Below are 25709 nucleotides of genomic sequence, written 5' to 3'. Positions count from 1 at the left end.
AAGAGGGGCATGCTTATTCACTCATTCTGTGCTGCCTAATCCTGGGGCAAACCTGGTCCTGATCCAGCCCACAGAGGGAGAATTCACACAACTGTGCCTCTGGAAACTATGGCAATAATAATATTAACAGTGAGGAACAGTGTCATATATAGAGCACTGAGTGTCTGCCAGGCCCTGTGCTATGCTATTTATATGCATCATTCAATGTTAAGAAGTCAGTACTATTATTATCCTCATTTTACAGATGAGGAAGTTGAGGCCCAGAGAGGTAAATAGCATGTCTAACATCCAACAGCTAGGAAATGGTAGCATCAGCACAGGATGGAAGGAAAAGCTGAATTTCAAATATTGTTAGGGACACAGATCAGAATATGAGGGAAGTGCTAAACTTATCAGTGTTTTATCTGCAAGGAATCGGGGGTGCCCAAAGGTTCGATAACTTGCCAAGTGCACAGTTAGAGCTCACAGGTGGCAGCTATCAATCAGTACAGTTGCCCCCTCCTTCCTTCCCCATCCTGCGTTAGTGTTCTTTTTGAAATCAGAGTCACTTAAACTTTTGCCAAACATGAATAAGATTTGAAGTACATAAAGTGAAACCTTGCTTTGCCTTCATTAAAGGCAAGTCCAGTGGAAATGAAGCAAAAGTTTGAATTATGGGCTATGTGAAAAGAAACGCTGTTTTCATCACTTGCAAATATATATAATCACTGGAACCAAGTGACTAGAACTCTTTAGGACACCTGCTTTAATGAATAGCAGAGAATGATTTGTACACAGGATATCGCCCATAGCCCAGAGGACTCCCAAGCAATTTGCCCTCTGCAGTTCTTCAAACTCTGTTCCCCTGTAATCTCGTTCATGGTCATCATTTGCTCAGCAAGCCCTTCCATCGGAGATGCTGTAAAGGTAAAACTGCAGTCAGACCTCTGACGCAATTCTCACCAATTTCAAATCGGTGAAATCTGAATAAGCAAGGACATACTGAATCTGGGGAATTACAAAAAAAGCCATGTCACGTGTTAGCGCTGGTTCTGATTCGTGAGTTCAAAGGCAAATGCAGGGCTTATTGGCCAGCACTGACCCCCCTCCTCTCTGATTTTTCTGCAGGCCTGATCTTAGTCATTTACTTCTTCTTCTATGCCTCCCTGGCTGCTGTGATCACCCTTTGCATGTACACGCTATTTCTGACCATCAGTCCTTACATGCCGACCTTCACTGAGAGGGTGAAGCCTCCTGGTGAGTGCCCAAATACCCTGAGCTGTCCGAACACCCTGGACAGAAATCTGCTTGCACGGCATGTTCGGCCTCAATTAACTGGCTCTTCCCGGTAATGACTTAGGGATTCAATTATTAGGAGTAAAAGTAAAATGGTACTTGGCAGATTATGGTCCTTTTCATTTTGATTGCCTGGGAGGGGGTTGGGGGGAATGGTTTCATGGGAATCGATACAAAAAATTATCCCAAGAACAGGTTAATATATCCAAGACTTGTTTTCATTGCCAGGAGTTATGATCAGACCCTTCGCCCATAGCCTTAACTTCAACTTCAATGTTTCTGAACCTGACACTTGGCAGCATTATGTGATTAGTCTAAATGGCTTTCTCCAGGGTAAGTGCCTCTGAATGGTGAGAATATCTTTGGAAAGGTGATGGGTGGGAACTCAAAAATCACTTGGCTCTGAAATCCCAGTCTTAACTAACACTGCCCATTCTGATTTTTCCTTACCTTGCATCCCCCTCAGCACCTGTAGATACAATCAAAACTACTGTGGTTTGTGATTGTATGTTGCCTTAAAGCATATAAAGCCAAAGATGGTAAGTTATATGTTTATGAAAGCATATAAGCCAGTAAGGTGATAAGTTCATTAGGACAGAGAACTTGCTTTCTCTTCTGGAATACCCTAGAGCACCTAGTTATGTCCTGGACATATCCAGATGGCTCAATAATGATCAATTACAAAAGATAATTCTGGGGTGTGGGGGCAGGTGGTGATGAGAAAAGGAGAGTGTTCTCCAGAACTGGAAGACTCTTATCTCTTGTGTTTTCTCAAGGTGAGAGAATTCATTTCTTGGAGACGATCCATCTTAAAGGCTCTTAAAGAGCCTTTATTTAAGGCTCTTTATTTAAATAGCAGTCCAAAAGGGAGTTGGAGGACAAACCTCTGGGTGGCACTCACTCCAACATTTTGATGGCCAGTGTTTTCAAGATGCCTATCTCTATAGTATCATGAGATAACGTTCTCAGGGGCAAATGAACGGCTTTCTGAGAAGCCCTTACACAGGGTGAAAACTGAGGTAGCAGCTTGGTTAAGGTTAAACATAGAGCCCACAGTCTCTGTATTTCTCCAGCTATCAAAGTAAATCCATGGGTCAACTGCACCTATTATTTGTGGGGGAAAAGCCAGTTAGACTGGTTTGGTTGTCCTGGCCTGGCTGAAGCCAAGTGATAGGGGTGGCCTACAGAACATGCACTGAACTAAGAGGATTTTCTTATGTGACAGGAAGCCTTGTTTAAATGCATAAATGTTGTCACTGAACTTTAACCCTGCATCGCAGAGTCTATTGTCCCCATTTTACAAATGGGGGAACTGAGGCTCAGAAAGGGGAAGAAATCTGATCAAAGTTTTCCAGTAGCTGAACCAGTGTTTCAATTTAAACCCTTGCTTCTGTTCTTGACACCCTTGCTACTCAAAGTGTGAGCCAGGGACCAGCAACATCAGTATCACTTGGGAGTTTGCTGGAAAGGGAGAATCTCAGGCTCTACCCAAACCTGCTGAATGAGGATCTGCAGGTGGTGTTTACACCCTTTAAAGCTTGAGAAGTGCTGCTTTTTACAATTCTTTGCTGCTGCCATATGACCAGGAATTAGAAACTCAGCTTTGTATCAGTGTCATTTTGATTAAATCTGAGATTCAGAATCCTCACCTGTAAAATGAGAGGGGCATGGTTCTTTTTGAATCCATGGAGTCCCATTTTTGGCTCCCCAAAATATTTTGGGCATCATAGCCAGCACAATATCGTCTCTTCTTTCAAAATGCTTGTGAGCTATTGCAAATGTACTATCAGAATCTCTGCTGAGAAAATTCCTCTAAGACAGCAGATGCAGAAATATCATTCTGACCTGATGACAGAGGTGGGGAACATTAGAAAAGCATTGGATTTTTTAGTTCCTAAGTGTAGATAATATGCCCTGTTTAAAAGGAACACATCTCTGAAATAGACATCCCAGAGTATCAATTTCATTCCTGTGAGGACAGAGATTTTGCAATAAGGGTCATGCCCATGTCACATTATTTTTAAAGGAGCACCCTCAAGAGAAACAAAGAACACGTGATTAGAGTTTCTATTTAGAAAGTTATTTGAACATAGTTCTTGTTCTTCAAAAAAAGATTTTAAAAAGAGAGAGATTAAAACAAAACCTTGAATTGAATGTAGATTTGTCAAAGGAAAAATAAAAGCTTAGCCATAACTAAGATTTAAAATTTAATAGAATAAATTTAAAATTCCTAGTTGCTTCTAATATCAAGCCCAAGTCACAGTCTGTCTAGATAAGGGTCCAGCAGTACTTCTGGAGTTTTACCTCTGGTGGTACAATCTCCTCTGAAAAACTGAGCTACTTGGAACATAAATGCATGGAGGCTGGATCTAATAGGACTAACTGGACTTCATCATTGAGAACCAAACTGGGAATAATGTAGTCATTTCTAAAGCCCAGTTCTATGGCATCTAGTAGCCCAGTCAGCTCACAGGCGGACTTTTTCAGCCCTCTCCCTGATACCTGTACCTTGAAAGTGAAAGTCGCTCAGTCGTGTCAGACTCTTAGCGACCCCATGCACCCCAGTCTGTGGAATTCTCCAGGCCAGAATACTGGAATGGGTAGCCTTTCCCTCCTCCAGGGGATCTTCCCAACCCAGGGATCGAACCCAGGTCTCCTGCATTGCAGGCGGATTCTTTACCAGCTGAGCTACCAGGGAAGCCACGTGTACCTTGTGCACATGCTAAATTCCACGCAAGGAAAGGGACACTGACTCTGAGTGCCTCGGTTCTCAGCAGACAAGACCTCACCCCCTCAACCTCTCAGTGGAGACCCTACGTTTGTCATTGTTTCCTGTCTTTCAACCTAAGTTTCTATTTTTCAGCTCTAACTTCCCTCTATAAAGAATGAGCTGGTTTATTTCCTCCTCTTCTTCCTCCCACTTCCTCCTGTTCCACAACGCAGTTTTCACCTTCTTGCATTGGCTGCCTCTGATCAACCTCAAAGAGAGGTTTCCTAGACTGAACTTAAAGAGATATAACCCCCGTGTTTTGCTTCTGTGCATACCCCATGCCTTGATATGACTCAATCCTTCTTCCCAAATCCACCTACTATGCACCTCTTCCTCTCCCAGAAGTATTCATAGAAGAGGCAGCCCTCCACGTTTACAATTTACCATGTCAGAAAGAAATAATGGAAAATAGAGAAGAGTTATAAAGCAACAAACATAATACAATCCAGAGATGGATATGGAAGAAGTTCCAAGAGAATGAGAAGCAAGGGGACAGGCAATCCAAGCGGGCTAGGGGACTAGCCCAGAAGGCTTCTTGGAGAGATGTTGTTGAAGGGCCCGGGGCCCCTGACGCCAGGTCACAGGGTCTAAGACAGAATGAGTGGGCTTTCAGAGGAGCACAAGTAAGCTGGGGAAAGGAAGCCAGGGAGGAGAACTACTGAAAACCTGGCCCTCTCTGCAGCACCTAACGTGACCCTTTGCCACCCCTACGTGCTTTAGGTTACAATGACAGTCTTCAAGAGGAAATGAATGTAGACTGTCCCCCGGGCCAATACTTCATCCAAGACGGTGATGAGGATGAAGACAAGAAGGCCTGCCAATTTAAGCGCTCCTTCCTGAAAAACTGCTCTGGCCTGGAAGACCCAACTTTTGGCTACTCTACTGGACAGCCTTGCATCCTTCTAAAGATGAACCGGGTATATTGGCCCATGATACTCTGGTGATGAAAAGTGGATGAGTTGGGTAGGAAGGCCCTGGCCACTCCACGTCTCTTGGGTTCTGTCTTTATACACTGTTAAGCTTGGCCATTTTTACCAAGAGCATCAGTAATACAAACACCTGGATAAACCTACCAAGTAATAATTCCTTTTCTCCCTGAACATTTTCTATTTGGATTCTTCTCCAGCACCCCTGAACCTGCCCTTGGATGCCTGTATCAGGAATGAGATCTTGAACTGTTTGGCACAGGGGACTGACATGAAGGTGGTGTGGGGGGCAATTCTTATATCACAAGAAACGCATTTTCCTCCTCTACTGCCATGCCTTGGGGTGGCAGAGCCTTATCAGGCATGCCGTCCTCTTGACACCATTACGTTCTTTACACCTTCAGGATAATCTTGCTGCAATTGCCATTGTATGAATATCAGCCACAAATAAAACAAGGAGTAAGCTGAGCTGTGTAGCTTTGAAGATATTTTGCATCTTCTGCTTTCTGTAACATTTCTGAGAGGACAAATAGATCAAGTTTGTGCCTAAAGAAGTGATGACTCTAGGGAGATTTAGAAAAGCCCTACTTTTTTACTGTCAAATCTGTTAATTATTTTTCTTTTGCTAGATTGTTGGCTTTCGTCCTGAGCGTGGAGACCCTGTGAAGGTTTCCTGCAAAGTTCAGGTAAAGTGCCCTTTTGAATAAGTACTGTTAGCATACCTGTTTCGTGCAAAAAGGTGGGTCATCTCTTCCAAGGGCTTAACCTGGACGGTTGGCTAAGGGTCAGGGAAAGGGTTAATCTTTTCATAACTATGCCTCCATTTATACCTTCAGTCCTCCCTGTTTCCAGAAAGCATTCCATTCATGTATATTCGTGTGTGTAGTGTGTGTGTGTGTGCTGATTTATACCTGTGAAAGCCAAGGACTGAACCTCAGCTAAGGGCCACAGCAGGGAACAACAATGTGCCAAGTCATTAACTGGGATTCTGTTTACACTTTTGCTTTTAGCTCTAATTACTTGTTTCTTTGAACTAAACAAGCGGCTTTCATTAGAGTCATTAGTCCCCGGTTTTAAAACTGAATTTCACTTTTTGCAGCAATGACCAGTGGCACAGGGTGCTGCAATAGCAAATGACTACAAAGGAAGTATAAACAGAACTCCATTAATATGCTAATTAACTGTCCTTCAAGGGACCATTAACTCCTATCTCATCTGAGCCAATTAGCTCCCTTGTAGGAAAAAGCCCTAGATCTTGGGTTTGCTTCTTAAACTGGCAGTAGCTGCCTCCTGTTTGCTAACAGCCACTGTACCCCCAGTCCTGGGCAGATGTCTTACAAATAAGTGAAGCCAGGGAATCCCATTCTCAGCACCATAAATGCCGCTCAAAACTCCAGTCTTGATGGTGGCAGATCAGAAAGCAACAAAAAGTGGCATTTATTCAGCAGTAGTTCACATTCAACAAGAATTTATGAATCACTTATTAAGTACCAGGTACTCTGCTTGGTGTTGGGAGTGCCAAGATAAATATGAATCTGTCTCTGAAATCAAGGCAGTCAAGTAATACAGATGCAGTGGGGACATAAAGGAAGGAAATGTTAGTTCCACATGGGAGGTGATGACACTGAAGATGCGCTTTGAAAGGTCAGGCCATGCTTGCCCAGTGACCAAGGTAGGAAAGACATTCATTCTGTTCACATATACGTGAACATGTATAAACATACACACATGAGAGGTGTGACTACAAACGGTGGAATTGATTCCACACACCATTCACCAAAAATAAATTTCATTACTTTTTAGAATATAAAAATAAACCATGAAGATGAACTCAGTCTTAAACTAGCATAGTAACTGGATTGAGTCCTGCTTAGAGTTCCCTAAGGAGATCAAACCAGTCAATCCTAAAGGAAATCAGTCCTGAATATTCATTGGAAGGAATGATGCTGAAGCTGAAACTCCAATACTTTGGCCACCTGATGGGAAGAATTGACTCACTGGAAAAGACCCTGATGCTGGGAAAGATTGAAGGTGGGAGGAGAAGGGGACGACAGAGGATGAGATGGTTGGATGGCATCACCAACTTGATGGCTGTGAGTTTGAGCAAGCTCTGGGAGTTGGTGATTGACAGGGAAGCCTGGTGTGCTGCAGTCCATGGGGTCACAAAGAATCAGACATGACTGAGCGACTGAAATGAACTGAGAGTTCCCTAGTGGAAGTCATTCATTTTTCAGCTTACATCGAACCTTGCTGAGAACTGTCTTTTTAAAAAAAAATTGAGTCATTATACATTCTATAATAATCAATACTGGTCAAATCCACACCCACTTGTGGAAGTCAAGCAGGATGAAGTAATTACTAGAATAAATGAAGGAGAGTTCAGTTTATACTAAGCCATTATAGTATATTGATAGAAGTAATCACATGACCCGAGTGAGTGATTTGCTAGTAGTGATTCACTATTTGTCTCTTACTAACCTCCAGACCTCGGCTATCTAGGGCAAACCTAACGCATGGGCAGAAAGCCCTGCCTGACATACTATGATGAGGGTCAGTTCAGTTCACTTGCTCAGTCGTGTCTGATTCTTTGTGACCCCATGTGAAGCACGCCAGGCCTCCCTGTCCATCACCAACTCCCAGAGCTTACTCAAACTCATGTCCATTGAGTTGATGATGCCATCCAACCATCTCATCCTCTGTCATCCCCTTCTCCTCCTACCCTCAATCTTTCCCAGCATCAGGGTCTTTTCAAATGAGTAAGTTCTTCACATCAGCTGGCCAAAGTATTGGAGTTTCAGCTTCAGCATCAGTCCTTCCAATGAATGTTCAGGACTGAGTTCCTTTAGGACGGACTGGTTGGATCTCCTTGCAGTCCAAGGGACTCTTAAGAGTCTCCTCTAACACCACAATTCAAAAGCATCAGTTCTTCAGTGCTCAGCTTTCTTCATGGTCCAACTCTCAACATCCGTACATGACTACTAGAAAAACCATAGCTTTGACTAGACTGACCTTTGTTGGCAAAGTAATGTCTCTGCTTTTTAATATGCTGTCTAGGTCAGTCATAGCTTTTCTTCCAAGGAGCAAGCATCTTTTAATTTCATGGCTGCAGTCACCATCTACAGTGATTTTGGAGCCCAAGAAAATAAAATCTCTCACTATTTCCATCGTTTCCCCATCTATTTACCATGAAGTGATGAGACCAGATGCCATGATCTTGGTTTTCTGAATGTTGAGTTTCAAGACAATTTGTTCACTCTCCTCTTTCACTTTCATCAAGAGGCTCTTTAGTTCTTGTTCGTTTTCTGCCATAAGGGTGGTGTCATCTGAATATCTGAGGTTATTGATATTTCTCCCGGCAATCTTGATTCCAGCTTGTGCTTTATCCAGCGCAGCATTTCACATGATGTACTCTACATAGAAGTTAAATGAGGGTAAACTTGTTTATTTAGTCATTCCCCCTTTGCTTATCCTCCTGACCCCACCCCCTCTAATGAAGCCCCTCAGAGAATGTGGTCAGAGACACGCGTTTAGGTGAGCCATGTCCAGGCTGTGTCCCTGTGCACCTGGTTTGACCTCCACCAGAATTGAACACACCATGTGCATGGTGTTGCAGAGTGGGATTTACAGAGCATGTTCTAATTTATGCCTGCCTCGGCTCCAGAGTCCAAGACTGGGTGCCAGGTCCAGTATGATTCTTTGCAGAGGGGCTGGCATGGTAGGCCCTCTTGCCAGAGCAACACCAGGTACCACAAGCCCTTTGGAGCCCCTTGGAGCCCTTCCGCCTGAGTCTCCTAGGAGCCAGCACAGAGCTACACTGAGAACCTTCAGCCTCCCATGTCTGGGCCTTCTATTCAGAATTCTTTGAACTGCAAAGCCAAAGCCCAGTCTTTACCTGGAAACACTCCTCTGGCAATAAGTCTGGCCTGAGCTATGCCTCACTCTGCTTTCCTGATCTTCCTGAGATGCACACACAGTGTTTCTGTCTGGGCCTCAGGCCCCTTTAGCTCAGGCTCCAACTCAGGGACCCAGCACCTGATACATACTTGCTTCTACTTACAGAGAGGTGACGAAAATGACATCCGATCCATCAATTACTACCCAGAGTCGGCTTCTTTTGACCTCCGCTACTACCCTTACTATGGCAAACTGACTCATGTAAGTCTGTACTTCCCTTTAGTCTTTGCTGCAGAAAAGGGCTCAGAGGCAGGGCTGATTGGGATCAGTGAGAATCAGGGAGCAGCAGGTAGTAATAGCAACGGGGTGAACAGCTGCTGGCCCAGACCAGGAGTTCACTCCACCAATTCCTATCCCAACCGCTCCTTGCCAAATCTGAAGGAATCTCAAACATGGTGTGGCCTCACTCCTTCAGTTTACAGATAGAAAAATGAGGGTTCAGAGAGAGGAAGTGACTTGCCCAAGGTCACACAGCTAATTAGTGGCAGAGCCAGGAGCAGACTAATCACTTAGCATTGCACTCAATGATGCCCAAATAATCGGGTTCCTTTTTCTCCTGCTTGGAGTCTTGGGGCAGTGAAGGCTTCAACGCCAGCTTGGAGACTGAATAAATACTAGTTCTGGTTTGATTCATGGTCTGATACCCAGAAAACCATATCATGCTGAGTTAGAACTTCTTCTCCCCGGAGGACAGTCAGACAACTGACACTGACTTACGAGAGAAACGTGTCATTTCCCCCCAGTCCCAGGGCAGAGAGAGCATCTCAGTTGCTTCAGCCACCTGTGACTTGGCATCATGGAATTTGCACAGTCTCCTTTGTGGAGGTTATTCCATCCTGCACTGACCATCCAATCACATCCATCCTGCTGTCCTTCCCCACGCCCCCCTCCCCTCCCCCCCACTTGGAATTCATTGTTCTTCCACCTACAGGTTAACTACACCTCCCCGCTGGTGGCAATGCACTTTACAGATGTAGTGAAGAACCAAGCGGTGCCTGTGCAGTGCCAGCTGAAGGGCAAAGGCATCATAAATGACGTCATCAATGATCGTTTTGTGGGTAGGGTAATCTTCACTCTAAACATAGAAACCTAAGAACTTCGGGGGGCCACTCCCACCAGTTCTGTTTCTGTTTTATTTCATGTTACCCTGGTAGCACCTGAATTCTTTTCTTCAATCAGGACACAGCCAGATGGACACCTGAGACAGTAGACCATTTTTCCTTGCCTTTGACATATGTACAAAATGGCATTGTGGGAACTATTTGATTTTTAAAGGTAGTCTCTCCTGATGACAAATAGATGATATTCGTTTCCTTTTCCCCCAGTTAAAACTAAAATCCATACTTGCTGCTAGAAGTCTTATTGTAGTGTAAACATAGTATCTGACAAAATTCACAGTAGCCATGAAGGACAATTTCTGTAATGATTATAAATTCATCATGTTTTCTAAAAATGTGTTGTTTTTAGAGGTGAGATTCCTCCCAACCAGGCTGATAATGAACCCTTTTTGTTAACTTGCCTGGCAAGGTCCTGCCCTGAGAATCACCAAGCAGACCAATCCAGAATACACCTAGGGCCACCATGCCCAGGGAACTCTGTATCCAAGGGTGCTTGTGAAATAGGCTTTCCTGGGCAACTAAATACTGCTTCACGAACTAGGTTATCTCCAACTGGAACAGAAGTCATTGATTACTGGATGTTGTTCTGGGATAGACCAGAACATAGACTTTCCCTATGACTACTTTGGGGAGGTGAGGCCCAGTGCAACTGGGGAGAACACCTACCACGTGGATGTGACTGTTACTAGATTCCTTGCTTTATGGTGTAGTCATCCAAAGGCAAATGTTCCCGTAGAAAGGTTGTCTCTGCTTCAGGCAAAGGAAAAGACAAGGATGATCTCCACCACCTAATTCTTCTTGGGCTATTTGTTTGCCAGCAGTGTGATGCTCTTTTGAGACCTCAGGGATGGGTGTGTTGACCACCCTCTCACACCCTCTGCTACACCTTTGGGGACTGAAGTCAGGGTCTCCCAACTGATACATGGTAAGACAGAAATCTCCTGCCAGGCCACCCTATATTCAAGTCCCATTAGCCAGCTTTTCATTTTCTTAAAAAAGTGGTATGAGGAGGATGTTTATCCAGGTTGTGGATCAGCCAGGCTGCTTTGTCTTATCTTTGGCCATATGACCATTCCGCTGCTTGTCTCTACTAGGAAGAGGGCTGGGACCAGGAGAAAAAGAAAGTGTCAGAGAAGAGTATAGTGTCTCAGGGTCCAAAGCAAGCTTAAAGGCCACCTGGAAATATCCAGAGTCAGAAGCTCCTCTACAGTGTTTACCTTCTCCCGAAACAGGGAACTGACAGTTTGGTAGTGAAGACAAACAAGTAAAGAAGTAACTACAATATAGTGTGACAAGAGTTTTAATATTAGTATGTGGGAATGCTATGGGAACATGAGGAAAAATAACTCAAGCTGAGAAAGTAGCAGAGGAAATTTCACATGCAAAGTCACAATCATGAAAGACCATGGTATGTTTGGGTAACTGTGAGCAGCTCATGTAACTCGAATGTAAAGGGCTCAGAGCAATGGCAGGGAGGGGCAGTGGACTGGGCTAGAAAGGCGTACAGGTACTGAAAGAGGTCTTCGAGTTTTATCCAGTAGGAAAAAAGGAGTCATTAAAGCATTTTATGGGCTTCCCAGGTGGCTCAGTGGTAAAGAATCCACCTGCTAAGCAGAAGACACATAGGAGACATGGGTTCAGTCCCTGGGTGGGGAAGATCCCCTGGAGAAGGAAATGGCAACTCACTCCAGTATTCTTGCCTGAAAAATTCCATGGACAGAGGAGCCTGGCGGGCTACAGTCCATGGGGTCACAAAGAGTCGGACACGACTGAGTGACTAAACAACAACAAACAAAAGCATTTTATGCAGGGAAGCTTTGTGATCATACTTCCTTTGCAGAAAGAGCACTTTGGCAGCCACATTGTGAAGGGTGCATTGCAGAGGGACAAGACTGGGGAATGGGCAGTGAGGGAGAAGGAATCAAGAATGACACTAAGGTTCTGAGCTTGGCAAGAACCACTGGGATGGTGATACTGTCGATTAAGACTGGGAATACATGAGTGAAGCAGGATTGGAGAGGAAGATGTTGAGATCAATTCTGGACATTTTAGGCTTCTGATTTCTACTTGTCAGACACTGATGTGGAGCTGTAAATATAAGTGGGTTGGGGAAGAAGGAAATCTGAGGACAAAGACAACATTTGTTTAAGTGAACTCTCTTAAGAAAGTCCACGGTATTTAATCATGGGAATTTGAGCCACTTATGTAAACATATCACAGCAATCTGGTCTCTCAGGTAGCGCCTCTCTCTTGGCTTATGGCAGGAAGGACTGCTGCTGCTCTTTGGAATCTCCTTCCCACACACCTTTCCAACTCTTAGTGACAGTAAAGGGGGGGCTGACTGCTATTAACAAGTGATTCAAAGACATGAGACAGCAGATTTGTGGAAAATACAAAAAACAACGAAACTGTCTCCCCTCAACTCCTTTCCTTACCAAATTCGACTTTCAAAACTAACCTTTAAAAAGAAACCAACTTGAAGATAACAACTTGAAAACCTCCTAACAATCAGCTCAAATGATCAAAGTCTCAAGATTTAGTAGTAACAGATAATAGAACAGTAGATCTGGAAAGGAACTTAGAGAGCGTTTAGTGAAAACAACCCGCATTGCATCTGACTCCAGGTCCAGTGCTCTTTCTACTCTGAGCTGCTGCTTACCAGGAAGTACCATCTTTTAAAAAATCAGTGAATGATAGATGTCCCAAACATTTTAAAACATATGTCAAATTTGACTTAGAATAGTTAACATTTCACAGGAATTCAACTGGTGCTATATATTATACATAATACATGATCCTGTTAAATACGTTGACTATTAAACAGACAAGGAATTATGAATCTTTTGTCATACAGTATTTCTCATTCAACGGAATCCATCATTTCCACAGTTTCAAGGCAATATTGAATAGAAGTAGAATACTTGGGGATGTCAGCCAGGACATTTAAAAATAGCTTTATTATACAGAACTGGATATTATATTTATTAAAACTGGATTCTAACAATTGAAGAAACTTCCAGTGGATTAATTTAAATAGTCCCCTAAATGGTGCTGTATCAGGATTTGACTTGTATACCATCTGTTGCACTGTACTCGGTTTTACTTGACTGTCAATGAGAAATACTACTTCCAAATGCCTTCATGATTTTTGTCCATGCTAGACTTAGGATTTTTTTTACTTCTTAGCCCTTGAAATTATTATTCTAACTTTACCTTTCTTAGGCATCTGTTTGCTGGGAATCTTCATGTAGAAAACATTAATATTGTCTTGGGGAGATGTTGACAGCAATAAATTAAAATAAAAAAGGAGTGTACGATTTCCTCTTTCTAAACTGTACCACTGATTTCCCCACAGGAATATTGGGCACACATGTGGGTGGAAAACTTGACAACTGACAGCCTATTAGTTTAAGACTTTTTTTTCTTCTCCCTCCCATCTTTTTTTCCCGACTCTTGTGATTCGGCCACAGGAGAATGAGACTAAAAGTTGTTCCATTTCTAAGTGTTTTTCCTTTTGCAACACTCATGCTCCAGTTTCTTGGAAGACTATTTTGTCAGAGTAAACTGCCTTTCTTCATCAAGGTTGAGTTTCTGGTATTAACTATTCTGTTTGTTTGCATAGGAGAAGAACGCGACGAGAAACTTTGAGGCAGGGAAAAGGAACAGAAATTCAAAGAGAAACTGCAAGTTAAGTGACTTCAGGGCACAGCTGACCACAGACTGTCTCCCAGAGCAAATCTCTAGTGGTGATTGCAGCTAAAGACAGAAATATTTCCATTCCCTTGTTTGACTCAGAGGCTAGGCTGCAGTAGGAACCCCTTCTTTCTTTGCAAGCTGCCCTGGGCTAAGGTCTACTAAGCAGATATGGTTTGACTGAGGGGAGGTCTATGATCCCAGTGTATTTCCCCCATCTAGGTTCTGTGTTAGAGTCCTTTTTCCTTACTAATTTCAAACATGATAAAGCAGTTTAACCAAATCATGCAGAAGTGTGATTTACAGTGTGATTTTATCCAGGCAGAAAATAATTTTGGGTGTCTGTGTAGGTACTGAGGGGTGTGAGGGGGGCTAGGATAGATGGAGGCAAAGGGCAAGGAAAATGGAGTTGAAATGCAGAACAGCCCTGCCTACTTCACACAGTTCTTTAGTTGTAGGCTAGGAAAGAAGAAAAGCTGATAGAGGGATCGAAAAGGTTTAAGAAGGATGTGGTAGGCTCTCAGTCTGACAGCCCTGTATTCAAGATATACTTCTCTGCAGGCCCCTGATTAGCCATAGCATCAGTTAGGATTCCAATAAGAAATAGACAGCATGTTGACAAAATAGAATAATTGGTAGAGGATTTATTTACAAAGAGATTAATTATAAATGTGTCAATGTAGGGAACAACAAAGAATAGCACAATAAACCAGCCTGCTGCTGCTGCCGCTACGTCGCTTCAGTCGTGTCCGACTCTGTGCGACCCCATAGACGGCAGCCCACCAGGCTCCCCCATCCCTGGGATTCTCTAGGCAAGAATACTGGATTGGGTTGCCATTTCCTTCTCCAATGCATGAAAGTGAAAAGTGAAAGTGAAGTCGCTCAGTCGTGTCCGACTCTTCGAGACCCCATGGACTGCAGCCTACCAGGCTCCTCCGTCCATGGGATTTTCCAGGCAAGAGTACTGGAGTGGGGTGCCAAACTCTTAACCTTCCCTAGGCCCTAAGGGACAGGGTTAGGAAGTGGTTCCCAAAACCCAGAAGGACTGAGTAGGGTATAGCTGACCACCTCGAGAGAAGTGGTGACCTTGCTGGAGAACTAAGCTCTCTCAAGGTGACCTAGTAGGTAGGGAAACAGGAGAATAAATACCTTGACTTAATCTTCCTCCCTCCTTCTGATCTCCTGCTGGAACTTCTCATTGCCCAAACCCAACCAAAAGTTAGAGGGCAAGTAAGCCCTCTGGTGTGGTCCATACAGGTCAGTCTCCCAAGGAAGAAAGCAGGGTGGAAAGGGGAGGAGGGACTACTTTTGGAGCGTCAAACACAAAACATCTAGCACAGCCACCAAGATTTTGAGATTCTGAGCACAGACTCCTGGGAGCCTGGTAGAGTGCTAGAACCATCTACTGAACTGACTCCAGTGACCAGGGCATTTTGTCTTCATGCATACTCTGCTCCACAGCTTTGGGGTCAGAGGCAGCAGGCTTTCCCATGATAGAAACTCTTTTCTCTGTTCTTTAATATTCATTCCCTTTTCCAATTTCCTCCTTCATACTTTCCTAATCTGGTATCCTTTGGTATGTCATTTAAAACTCTTTTGCTTGTAAGTCACAAAACAAATGAATAAAAACAATCTCAAACAGACTTGAGGATAAAAAGAAATATACTGAATCATATAACTAAAAAGTCCAGGTCCTGGTCACTTTGGTTTCAGGCATAGCCAAGTCTTGGAACTCTATGTCATTAGGAACCAGTCTTTCTCCATCTCTCTATACTGCTTTCCATCACGTTGGCTTCATTCTCAGGCTCCACAATCAAGATATGTACAATGGCTGCCAGCACTATCAGGCCTATGTCCTCAAAGGCTAATTTTCTTTCAAAAGGCTTCCCGGTGGCTCAAACGGTGAAGAATCTGCCCACAATTTGGGAGACCCGGGCTCGATCCCTGGGTAGGGAAGATCTCCTGGAGAAGGGCATGGCTACCCACTCCAGTATTCTTGCCTGGGGAATCCCATGGACAGAGGAGCTTGGCGGGCTATACAGTCTATGGGGTCGCAAAGAGTCTGGCACAACTGAGCAACTTATCACTTTCGCTTTCCCTTTGAAAAGGTAGCTTCTCTTCCCTGATAGTTCAAATAAAAATTCTGAGTCTCTCATTGGCTTGAATTGGATTCTGTGTCCATCCCTGAACCTACCTCTGTGGCCACAAGGAGAAACTTTTCTAATTGGCCAGGCTTGAGTCACATGCCCAGCCCTGGAGCTTGAGATGATATCAATACCACTCAGCTTGCCTGGAATGAAAGTCAGGGTGAGGTGATCCTCCTGAGGAAAACGGAAGTGATTTTACCAAAGAAAGGTGAACGAGTAGAAGATGGAATCGCTGTCCACTGCATTTTGTCAGTGTCCTGTCAAATCCTACATCTACTTATGGTTGTTCTTGTACTTTTAGACTAAAATCTTTTCAAAATTTTAACATTAAGGTCTCCAAAGACAGTCCTTTCACTCTACTCTGGCATTTTGTCAACACCTTTGGCTTGGAAAAAAAGCAAGGTGGAAAGAGAGAGAAAGAAACCATCTTGATTTATTCTACTTTGTCTTTACCAAAGAGAATTCCATAATTTAAATCTGCATTCAAAGCCTGGCTTCCATAAAACATTTTCTTCTCAGAATAGAATGATACAATCTTCATAAAATAGTTATTAATAACTTAAATCATAAAAGTATTTGACTTGCATCAGAACAAATTTGTTCACAAGTAAGACACAGGATGAGGGTAACATCCTTTCCCTCCCCTCCAACCCTCTGACTGATGACATCATCTTGTATATAGAAAATCCAAGGAATCTATTAAAAGACTATGACAGCTAGAGAATAAGTTCACTAAGATTGCAAGATAAAATATCAGCACAAAAAAAATGATGGTCTTTCTCTGTACTAGTGGTGAACAATTAAAAAATGAAATTAAAAAACAATTCCATTTATAATAGAATAAAAAAGAATAAAATATTTAGGAAAAGATTAACAAAACAAGTGTAAGACTTACACACTGAAAACTACATAATATTGTTGGAATAATATATAATGGAAATAACCCCAATGTCCACCAACTAATGAATGGATAAACAAAATATAACATATCTATACAGTGGAATATTATTCAGGCATAAAAGGAATGAAATACTGATCCATGCCACAGCATGGATGAATCTCAAAACATTATGCTAAAAAAGCCAAACGCATAAGATCACGTTTGATTCCATTTATATGATGTATCCAGAATAGGCAAATCCATAAAGACACAATACATCTGTGGTTGCCAAGGGCTGGAAGGAAGGGGAATGAAGAGTGCCTTTTAATAGGGATGAGAATATCTATCGACGTATCACTTATCTATCTATATATTCATCTATATATAGAGGACGAGAAATTTCTGGGTCCTATGGTAATTTTATGTTTAACTTTTTGAGAAACTGTCCAACTGTTTTCCAAAGCAGTTGCACCATTTTACAGTCCCACCAGCAAAGTATGAGGGCTCCAACTTCTTTATATCCTTTCCAACACTTTTATTATTTTTTTCTTATTATAGCCATCCCACTGGGAGTGCAGTGGCATCTTATCATGTTTCTTTAGAATATATATTTATTTAGCTGCTCTGGGTCTTAGTTGCAGAATGTGGGATCTAGTTCCCTTACCAGGAATCAAACCCGGGTCTCCTGCATTGGGAGCTCGAAGTCTTAGCCACTGAACCACCAGAGAAGTCCCCTTATCATGGTTTTGATTTGTATTTTGCATTTCCCTGATGACTAAGGACAGAGAGCATTTTTTTTTTCTTCTGCTCATCGGCCATTTGTATATTTTCTTTGGAGAGATGTCTGTTTAGATCCTGTGCTCATTTTTAGTTTGGTTGTCTTTCTACTCTCCATTTGTTAGGGTTATATACCTTTATCAAATACAAGATTTGCCAAAATCTTTGGAGCAAGTTGTGAACTCAGAAAGTGTGAGTCTTCCAACTTTGTTCTTTTAAAAAAAAAAAAAATTTTAGCTTTTCTGCATACTTTTAATTTCCATGTAAATTTTTTGACCTGCCTGTCAATTTCTGCAAGAAAGATTCTATTTCAATGGTTGCTTTAGAGTTTATAGCAGGTTTTCTCAATCTCAAAATTGTTGACTTTTTGGTCCAGGTGATTCTTCATATCAGGGACCATCCTGTGCATTTGGAATGTTTGGCAGCATCCCTGGCCTCTACCCAGTATACATCAGTAGTACCCTCTTCAGTTGCAGAAACCAAAAACGTCTGCAGACATTCCAAAATGTCTTCCAGGGGTCAAAATCACCCCTGATTGAGAACCACTGGTTTAGAGTATATATCTTTAAAATCATAATCTACCTTTAAGTTATATCATATCACTTTACATATTGTATATAAACCTTACCATAGAATCATATGTTTAACTTCTCCCCTGTGGGTTTTTCTGCTATTGTTATCATACATTTTACTGATTCATATATCATAAGCTGCTCAACACATTGTTATATTTTTATTTAAACAGTAAACTATTTTAAAAGAGATTTCAGTAATAAGAAAAAAAATTATGTATTTAATTATGTAGTTATCATATATTTTATACTGACAACCTCTACCATTTGAGTTGTTTAGACCATTTATATACTATGTGATTATTAATTTGGTTGTATTTAAATCTACTATCTTGCCATTTGTTTTCTGTTGGTCCCATCTGTTTATTGTTCTCCCTTTCTTGTTTCTCTGTCTTCCATTGGAATTCATTGTTTTTAAAGTGATTCTACTTTATTGACTTATTAGCTATTATTGCTTCATTTATTTCTTGTGTGTGTGTTTTTAGACATTGCTTTAGGGTTTCACTATAGAAATCCTTAATTTATCACTCTCTACCTTCAAGTCATATTATATCAATTCATGTATAGTATAGGAACTTTACAACAATTAACTTCCATTTCATCTTTGTGCTATTTATCATACATTTTTCTTCTATGCATGTTATAAACACCACACTTCATTGTTATTACTATTATGCTTGCTTTATCATGTATCATTTTTTTGTTCTTAACATGACTTTTAATAGCTAAATAGCATTATGTACTATCCATAATGCATCAAAATTTATTTAATCAATTCCAAATTGTGCATTAAGGTTGTTACTTATTTTTCCTTGATATTAATGATCAGTGAACATTCTTGTGCTAAAATCCCTTTGCGCACTTCTGATTATTCCTTTAGGATATTTTCTGTGGTCAAAAATATATATATACACAACATAAAATTTGCCATCTTAACTATTTTTCAGTGGAGTTCACATTTTTGTGAAACAGATCTCCAAAACTTTTTCATCTTACAAATCTGAAACTTTGTACCCATTAAACAGCAATTCTTCTTTTCCCCTTCCTTCCAGCCTCTGGTTAACAAACATCCTACTTTGTTCCTATGAATTTAGATACCTCATATAAGTGGAATTATACAGTATTTGTCTTCATGTGGCTTATTTCACCTAGCATAATGTCCTCAAGGTTCATCCATGTTGTAACATATGACAGAATTTCCTCCCTTTTAAGGCTGAATAATATTCCATTGTATGAATATTCCACATTTTGTTAACCCATTCATATGTTGATGAATATTTGGGCTGTTTCTACCTTTTGGCCATTATGGATAATGCTCCTATGAACATGGGTGAACAAATATCTTTCAAGACTCTGCTTTCAATTCTTTGGGGTACACACCCAGAAGTGGGACTGTCGGATCATATGGTAGTTCTATTTTTAATTTTTAAAGGAACATCCGTATAATTTTTCATAGCAGTTGCATCATTTTACAGCCCTTTCAACAGTGCACAAAGGTTCCAATTTCTCCACGCCCTTATCATCATGTTATTTTCTGTTTTGTGATAGTAGCCATGCTAATGAGTGTGAGGCAGCTCATAGATCTGTGTTTCATTAGGGTTGATGCCTAGAGTTTTATTTTGTTCCGTTGATTGGGCCATGTTTCTCTGTTTCTTGTAATTTTTTGCTGGGCTTTGGGCATTTGAAAAACAACCACTTCTCCCAATCGTTAAGCGCTAGCTTCTTGCAAGGGAAGACGTTCTCCAAGCTTCGCTGCTGAAAGTTCTGAAACCTCTCAAACCTTTTCCGATCTCTTGCTCCCCCTGGTGTCTGCTTGCAGAACTACAGTCCTAACACGATGTTCTTTATTCTCTGCTGCTGCTGCTAAGTCACTTCAGTCGTGTCCAACTCTGTGCGACCCCAGAGAAATGGGTTGCCATTTCCTTCTCCAATGCATGAAAGTGAAAAGTGAAAGTGAAGTCACTCAGTCGTGTCCGACTCCTAGTGACCCCATGGACTGCAGCCTACCAGGCTCCTCCGTCCATGGGATTTTCCAGGCAAGAGTACTGGAGTGGGGTGCCATTGCCTTCTCCGTCTTTATTCTCAGTGACTTTCAAATCTATTTTCATGCATTCGTGTCTGACTCTTTGCGACCCTATGGACTTTGGCCTCCAGGCTCCCCTGTCTATGTGATTCTCTGCACAAGAATACTTAAGTGGGTTGCCATGCCTCCTCCAGGGGATCTTCCCAGTCCAGGGATCGAACCCACGTCTGTTATGTCTCCTGCATTTGCAGGCAGGTTCTTTACCACTAGGTCCACCTGAGAAGCCCAAACCTGCTCTCAGTGGCTTCCAAACCATGGTGCTAGTCCCATCAGTGTTCTGAATCAGGCAAGACAGAAACTAGTTCCTCTGGCAGTCCCAGACAAGTCAGAATGTTGGACATATGTTCTTTTTTTATTCCTTCTGGGGGGAGGTGCTCTGGTATGGAGGTTTTCCTCCTGGTTACTCTGTATGTACTATGCTACACAGAGGGAGTGACCTGAATGAGTAACCAAAGTGCATGAATTTTCCTATTTTTTCACTGGAATCCCTCTTGGTTTTATAAGGGCCTAGTTGCTGTAGCTTCTCAGCTGGTCTCTAGAGTTTTCACAGAGGTATTCTGGTCTGTGTATTACTGTTAACTCAGTGTAACTCAGTGTCTCTGTGGGGAAAGGAGGGCCTGTAACTTCCTGGTCCACCATCTTGTTACCTTTGCCCGTATTTTAAATCAGGTTTTCTAAATCATTCACTTGTAGAAGTTCATTATATATTCTGCATATTAACCCCTTATCAGATTTATAAATATTTCTCCCTTTCCATGAGGATTCCTTTTCAATCTGTGTTTTTAATGTGTCTTTTAATGCAAAGATTGTGTCCTTTAATGCAAAAATGTTTTAAATTTTAACATAGTGCAATTTATATATTTTTAAAAATTTGATGCCTGCATTTTTTGGTGTCAAATCCAAGAAATTATTGCTAAATCCATTCTTTTACTTTTAAATTATTTCTGTTTTTATATTTAAAGTGTGTTTCTTGCAGGCAACTTATAATTGGGCCTTGGTTTTAAATCCACTCTCTTGAGAATCTCTGACTTAATTGGGGTACAACTTCAGTGGTGTATCTGCCCCATTTATTCTTTTTTTCCTCTTTTTGCCTTATTTTTGATGAATTGCATATTGTTTATTATTTCACTTTTGCCTTTGTTGGTTTTATTAGCATTTGCTCTCTATTGTTATTTTAGGGTTGCTTTATCTACGCTAGATTGTTAATATTATTTTAAGTCAATTTTATCTTAAGGATTTAAATAATAAGAAAAAATCATATATGTATGTATATCTCCTTATTGTAACAATTTCTAGTGTTCTTTATTCCTTTGTAGAAATCTACATTTCCATCTTATCATTTTCCTTCTGCCTGAAGAAATCCCTTTAACACTTACAGTATGGGTCAGCTAATAATGCATTATTTCAGCTTCTGTATATCTGAATAAGTATTTCACCTTCTTTCTTGATATTGTTAAAAATAAGACAACAGGTCACAAATGGAGTCACTTATGCTAAGTCTCACATCACCAAACAAAACTTAACTACAGTTTCAGCTTTCCCAAAAATGGAATCTTAAACCAAACAGTCAGGAATTACCTGATCACTACTAGTGAGGCAATTTTTCTGATAGACCCCTGCCATCCCCTAAAGGAGTGACCTTGCCACAATGAATCTTCTAGCATAATTTCCTTGCTCTTGTTCCCTTCTGCCTATAAAAATCTTTCATTTTGTATAGTTCCTGGAAATGCCTTTCTACTAGATGGGATGCTGTCCGATTCATGAATCATTGAATAAAGCCAATAAGATCTTTAATTTTTACTGAGTAAAAAATTGTTTTATAACAATATTTTCACTGGGCAAAATTCTAGGTTGACAATCATTTTTTAATTTCAAGACTTTAAAGGTTTTGCTCCTCTGTCATCTTACATAATTTCTGATATAAAATTTACTATCATCCTTTTATATAACATGCCTTGTTCTGGTTGCTTTTAAGATTTTCTCAGGGAATTCCCTAGTGGTCCAGTGGTTACAACTCAGTACATTCACTGTTGTGACTCCGGTTGAAACCATGGTCAGGGAACTAAGATCTTTCCTGCGAGCTGCAAAGAGGGGTGAAAAAAAAAAGATTTTCTCTCTCATTCATGAGCAAATTTAATCATATATGCCTTGGTGTAGTGTTCTTTAATATTTTGTGTGCTTGAGGTTCTTTGAGCTTCTTCGATCTGTGGGTTCATAGCTTTCATGAACTTTTGGAAAGTTTTTAACCATTTTCTATACTCCCTTTGAGAACTCTTAGTTACACAAATACAGTTTTACCATAGCTCAGTGATGCTTTGTTCATTTTTTTGGATGCTTTTTCTTCTGAGTGTGTCATTTTGGATCATTTCCATTGCTATATTTTCAAGTTTACTATTTTTTTTCTTCTTCAATGTCTAATTTACTGTTAGTCCCATTCAGTATATTTTTATTTCAAATTGCATAGTTCTCAATTTCATAGATTTTCTCTTTTTATATTATACATGTCTTTACGACTTTTGAACATACAGAGTTATAGTTATAACAGTTTTAGTAGCTATAACAACTGTTTTAATGCCCTTGTCTGCTAATTCCAACATCTCTGTTGTTTTGGGGCTGCTTTTGATGGGTTGATTTTTTTTTTCTTCTCATTATGACTTAAGTTTTCCTGCTTCTTTGCATGCCTAGCCATTTTTTATTAGATAACCAACACTGAGAATTTTAACTTGTTGAGTACTAGTTGTCTCTGTAATCGTACAATTATTGAAGCTTTTCCCTCAGAGACACTTAAGTTACTACATGGAAACAGTTAAATCCTTTAGGATCTTGCTTTTATGATATTTTAGGTGGGTTGAGAGCAGTGTTCAGTTTGAGTCTAAATATCCTCCACCACCTAGGCCAGAACCTCAGTATTCTACCCAATGTTCCATGAATTGTGAGATTATTACCAGTCTGGCTAAGGGAACAGGCACTATTTCCATGTCTATTTGTGTTCTAATCCTTTTTTGTGATTAATTCCTTAGCCTTGAGTAGTTTTTTCACATGTGAGCACATCAGTACTTGAGAGGACCCTCTGCAGGTCTCTGAAGTTGTATACATATATATAGATGTATATAGCCTTACTCTGTCTTGCAAATACTGGCTGCGTTAGTATCCCCCAGATTCTTCACTCCCTCTCCTCACCTCATGGGGTTTTTCCGTTTCTACCTGATTCCCTCTCCTTATGGTATGTCCTGGAAACTCTCTCCAGACAGTATGCTGAGCAAACATGGGGATCACCTCATTTGTTTCCCATTTCTCAGGGACCACTGTCCTTCATAACTTAATGTCCAGTGACTAGAAAACTGTTATTTCATATCTGGTGTCCATTTGTAAAAATGTAGTAATCTTTTTGTAATAAGAGAGTAAATCCAGTCTCTACTGTACCATCTTGGCTGGTAGCAAACATCTACCTCCTTTTTTGTTAAATTTTATTTCAAAGTATTTCAGTCAGGCTTCAATTAAAGTAGTAGGACTACTCTGCGTGTATGTATACATGTGCACACGTGAGTGTGCATGTGAGTGTATGTGTGTAGCTTTTAAGGCATTCGTTATAGAGATTTTACCTTACACAATTGTGAGAACTAGTTAAGAAGCCTCTGGAAGGCTCCTATCTTCACATCTGATGCTGGAACTTGAAATCCACAGTGCAGATAGTCAGGAAGGCAAGATGGATGTAGATATGAAGTATGGGAGAGAACCAAAACAAACTGGACCTCATGAGCATGACCTAGCATTCCCAAGGATGAACTGAAACTTGTGTCAGTTCTTTTTTCCTCTGACCTTGACGGAATGTGTATCCTGTAGAGGCCAAGACACTGTCACAAAACTAAACTCACACATCTGACTCAGGACTCAGAAAACTTAAAGGAGAATTGAGGGGAAGGTGGGACAGTTTCAAACCCAGTTGCTATCTTGTGCCACTGAAGTCAGTCAGCAGAAAAAAACAATGTGTTCAAGCTACAAAATGGCTACTGCTTTCCTTCAGTCCTCCAAGTCCCCCACAATAATCTCTCCTGTGTCCCACCCTAGCTGGAAACATAAAGGAAAAGGAAATCTGGGAAATGTAGCTGACCTAAACGAATTAACTCATTACCAATCTACTATGAAGTAGTTTATAATTTAAGTCATTTCAGTGAATGAAGTATTTTCTCCATTTCTAGTTATCCTCATTTGTTCCTAATACAAAGAAAATTTAACTTTTAAATATTTACTTTGGGGACTTCTCTGTGACTAAGACTCTGTGCTGCCAATGCAGGGGGCCCAGGTTTGATCCCTGGTTGGGGAAATAGATCCCACATGCCACAGCTAAGAGGTCACATGGTGCAACTAAAGAATTTGCATGTCACAAGTAAAGATCCTGCATGCTGCAAATAAGACCTGGCACAACCAAATAAATAAACAGATATTTTAAAATAAATAAACAAATGACTGAATAAATATATATCCAGCAACCTTGATGATGTCATCAATTGTATTAGTATTTATTAGTGTCTCTTGGATTTCCTGGGTATACACTCACAGCAGAAAAAGTTATGATTTTTTCAATATTTATTATACTAAATCATTTTATTCCTTTATTGCATTGATTAGAATAAGAATATGTGGAAGAATAATTATAATAGCATTCCTGTGTAATTCTTGGTTATCTTGGAAATGTTTTTAGTGTTTCATTCTTCAGAATGATATTTGTTGTTTGTTTTTAGTAAGGAGCCTTTAGGTAGGCCTTTCTATTCCTCTTTTACCTTGTGTTTTTATTAGGGATAGTTACTGGATTTTATGAAAGCAATTAAAGTATATTATTAATATGACCCATGATGTTCTTCTTTAATTCATTTCGTTATGAATTACGAGTACAGGTTTATTTATACTGAACCGCCTTTGTATTCCTTGAATATATCTAAAATGATAATAATGGATTATACAATATTTTCAACACTAAATCAGTTCAGAATTAACTGCAACTAACAGAAAGCCTTGGAGAAGGCAATGGCACCCCACTCCAGTACTCTTGCCTGGAAAATCCCATGGACAGAGGAGCCTGGTAGGCTGCAGTCCACGGGGTCGCTGAGAGTTGGACACGACTGAGCGGCTTCCCTTTCACTTTTCACTTTCATGCATTGGAGAAGGAAATGGCAACCCACTCCAGTGTTCTTGCCTGGAGAGTCCCAGGGATGGGGGAGCCTGGTGGGCTGCCGTCTATGGGGTCGCACAGAGTCGGACATGACTGAAGCGACTTAGCAGCAGCAGCAGCAGCAACAGAAAGCCTAATTAAAAATAGCCTGTTAACCATAAAGACACTGAATTATTCAGCAACAGTGGAAGTCTGGAGCAGGTGTTTCCAAGGCCTTTGAGAGGCTGAATAAACTCATCAAGGACCCAGCTCTCTCACTTTTCCATACTGCCATTAGAAGTGTGCTCTAATAAAGTCGAATCCCTTTTTCAATGTTTGACTGCTGACAGCTTTTAAGTTTCACC

General features: G+C 41.0%; 1 protein-coding gene across 8 annotated transcripts in view; it reads left to right on the top strand.

The window, feature by feature from the left end:
* Nucleotides 1–25709, top strand: part of ATP1B4 (ATPase Na+/K+ transporting family member beta 4) — a 46744-nt gene that overhangs the window by 7381 nt on the left and 13654 nt on the right. For 3 of the 8 annotated variants that reach the window (XM_052663094.1, XM_052663096.1, XM_052663097.1), the window contains exons 3-8: nucleotides 1108–1236; nucleotides 1504–1608; nucleotides 4766–4962; nucleotides 5601–5657; nucleotides 9031–9126; nucleotides 9857–9983. In XM_052663094.1, the coding sequence (XP_052519054.1) occupies nucleotides 1108–1236; nucleotides 1504–1608; nucleotides 4766–4962; nucleotides 5601–5657; nucleotides 9031–9126; nucleotides 9857–9983 (711 nt within the window). Of the gene's footprint in view, nucleotides 1–1107; nucleotides 1237–1503; nucleotides 1609–4765; nucleotides 4963–5600; nucleotides 5658–9030; nucleotides 9127–9856; nucleotides 13353–13665; nucleotides 13945–25709 lie in introns of those variants that run through there. The other 5 variants (XM_052663100.1, XM_052663095.1, XM_052663102.1 and 2 more) reach the window with 3 other exon arrangements.

The sequence above is a fragment of the Budorcas taxicolor genome, chromosome X, assembly GCF_023091745.1.
Source record: "Budorcas taxicolor isolate Tak-1 chromosome X, Takin1.1, whole genome shotgun sequence".
NCBI lineage: Eukaryota > Metazoa > Chordata > Mammalia > Artiodactyla > Bovidae > Budorcas > Budorcas taxicolor.
Note: the sequence above shows the minus strand (reverse complement) of the source record. Positions and strands in the feature narration are given on the sequence as shown.